This window comes from Eimeria mitis, genomic scaffold (assembly GCF_000499745.2).
Source record: "Eimeria mitis Houghton genomic scaffold, Emh_scaff11168, whole genome shotgun sequence".
Lineage (NCBI taxonomy): Eukaryota > Apicomplexa > Conoidasida > Eucoccidiorida > Eimeriidae > Eimeria > Eimeria mitis.
Window position 1 is genome coordinate 1 of NW_024011955.1, and position 1,058 is coordinate 1,058.

The 1,058-nt window shown below is 62.5% G+C and overlaps 1 protein-coding gene across 1 annotated transcript; it reads left to right on the forward strand.

Annotated features, from left to right (window-relative positions):
* Positions 1 to 91: 91 nt before the first annotated feature.
* Positions 92 to 965, forward strand: EMH_0100170 (uncharacterized protein; the record flags this gene model as incomplete). Its single annotated transcript, XM_038022151.1, has 2 exons — positions 92 to 808; positions 891 to 965. The coding sequence occupies 2 exons, from the start codon at positions 92 to 94 to the stop codon at positions 963 to 965; spliced, it is 792 nt and encodes a 263-aa protein (XP_037878005.1).
* Positions 966 to 1,058: the final 93 nt, after the last annotated feature.

The following is a 1,058-nucleotide window of genomic DNA, read 5'->3' on the forward strand; positions in this document are numbered from 1 at the left end:
TACACCGAGACTGGCGTTTAGTGCTTCTACTTCTGCTGCTGGCTCGCTGCCGCCTCTTCTAGCTGCTGAGCTGCTTGCTGCTGCTGATTGCATGCAAACAGCAGCAAACACCCTTCCCCTCCGTCATCTGCTGCTGCTGTGCTGCGACCTCGCGCAGCTGCGCTGCTGCTCCCCTTCGTTGGGGTCCGCTGCGCTGCAGCGTCTACTGCAGCAGCTGCAGCAGCAGCAGCAACAGCAGCAGCAGCAGCAGCAGCAGCCGCTGCAGCAGCAGCAGCAGCAGGAGCCGGTAGGTCTCAGTGCACAGGAGGCAGCGTTGGGTGTGCAGCTCGCTGCTGCGCTGCTGCAGCAGAGCGTTCAACAGCAGCAGCGACAACAGCAGCAGCAGCGCCAGCAGCAGCAGCAGCTGCAGCAGCAGCAGCAGCAAGAGCAGCAGCTCTGGCTCTCATCCAGCTGCAGCAAGAGAATGCAGCTATCTAGAGCAGCACATGAGGGGGTGTTGTCTTCTTCTGTCTCTGCTGCTGCTAATGAAGGCAAATGGGGGCCCCCTGCAGCAGCAGCAAGAGGGGAGGGGGCCCCTGCAGCAGCAACAGGGGTAATGGGGGCCCCTGCTGCTGCTGCTGCAGCAGCATGGGGGCTGAAGGGCCCTGCAGCAGCAACTCTAAGAATGGGGGCCCCTACAGCAGCAGCAACTCAGTTGGAGGGACCCCCTGCAGCAGCAGCAGCAGCTCAAGGGGAGGGGGCCCCTGCAGCAGCAGCAGCAGCAGCAGCAGCAGCAGCAGCAGCAGACCTGATACGTTTGTGTTTGTTGGTGAGTGTACAGCTGCTGGAGTTGCTGCGCAGCAGCAGAAAACTGCGGCAGCAGCTGACGCTGCGGGGCTGTGTACATACAGCCCAAGCCTGCGCGCTGCTGGCTAGCCGCGAGGTCATCAGCAGCTGCATGCAGCAGCAGCTGCAGCAGCAGCTGAAGAAGCAGACCCCAGAGGTGTTTGCTGCTGCTGTCCGTCTGCAGCCTTCTCCTGCTGCAGCGCATGCAGCAGCTGCAGCACATGCAGCAGCAG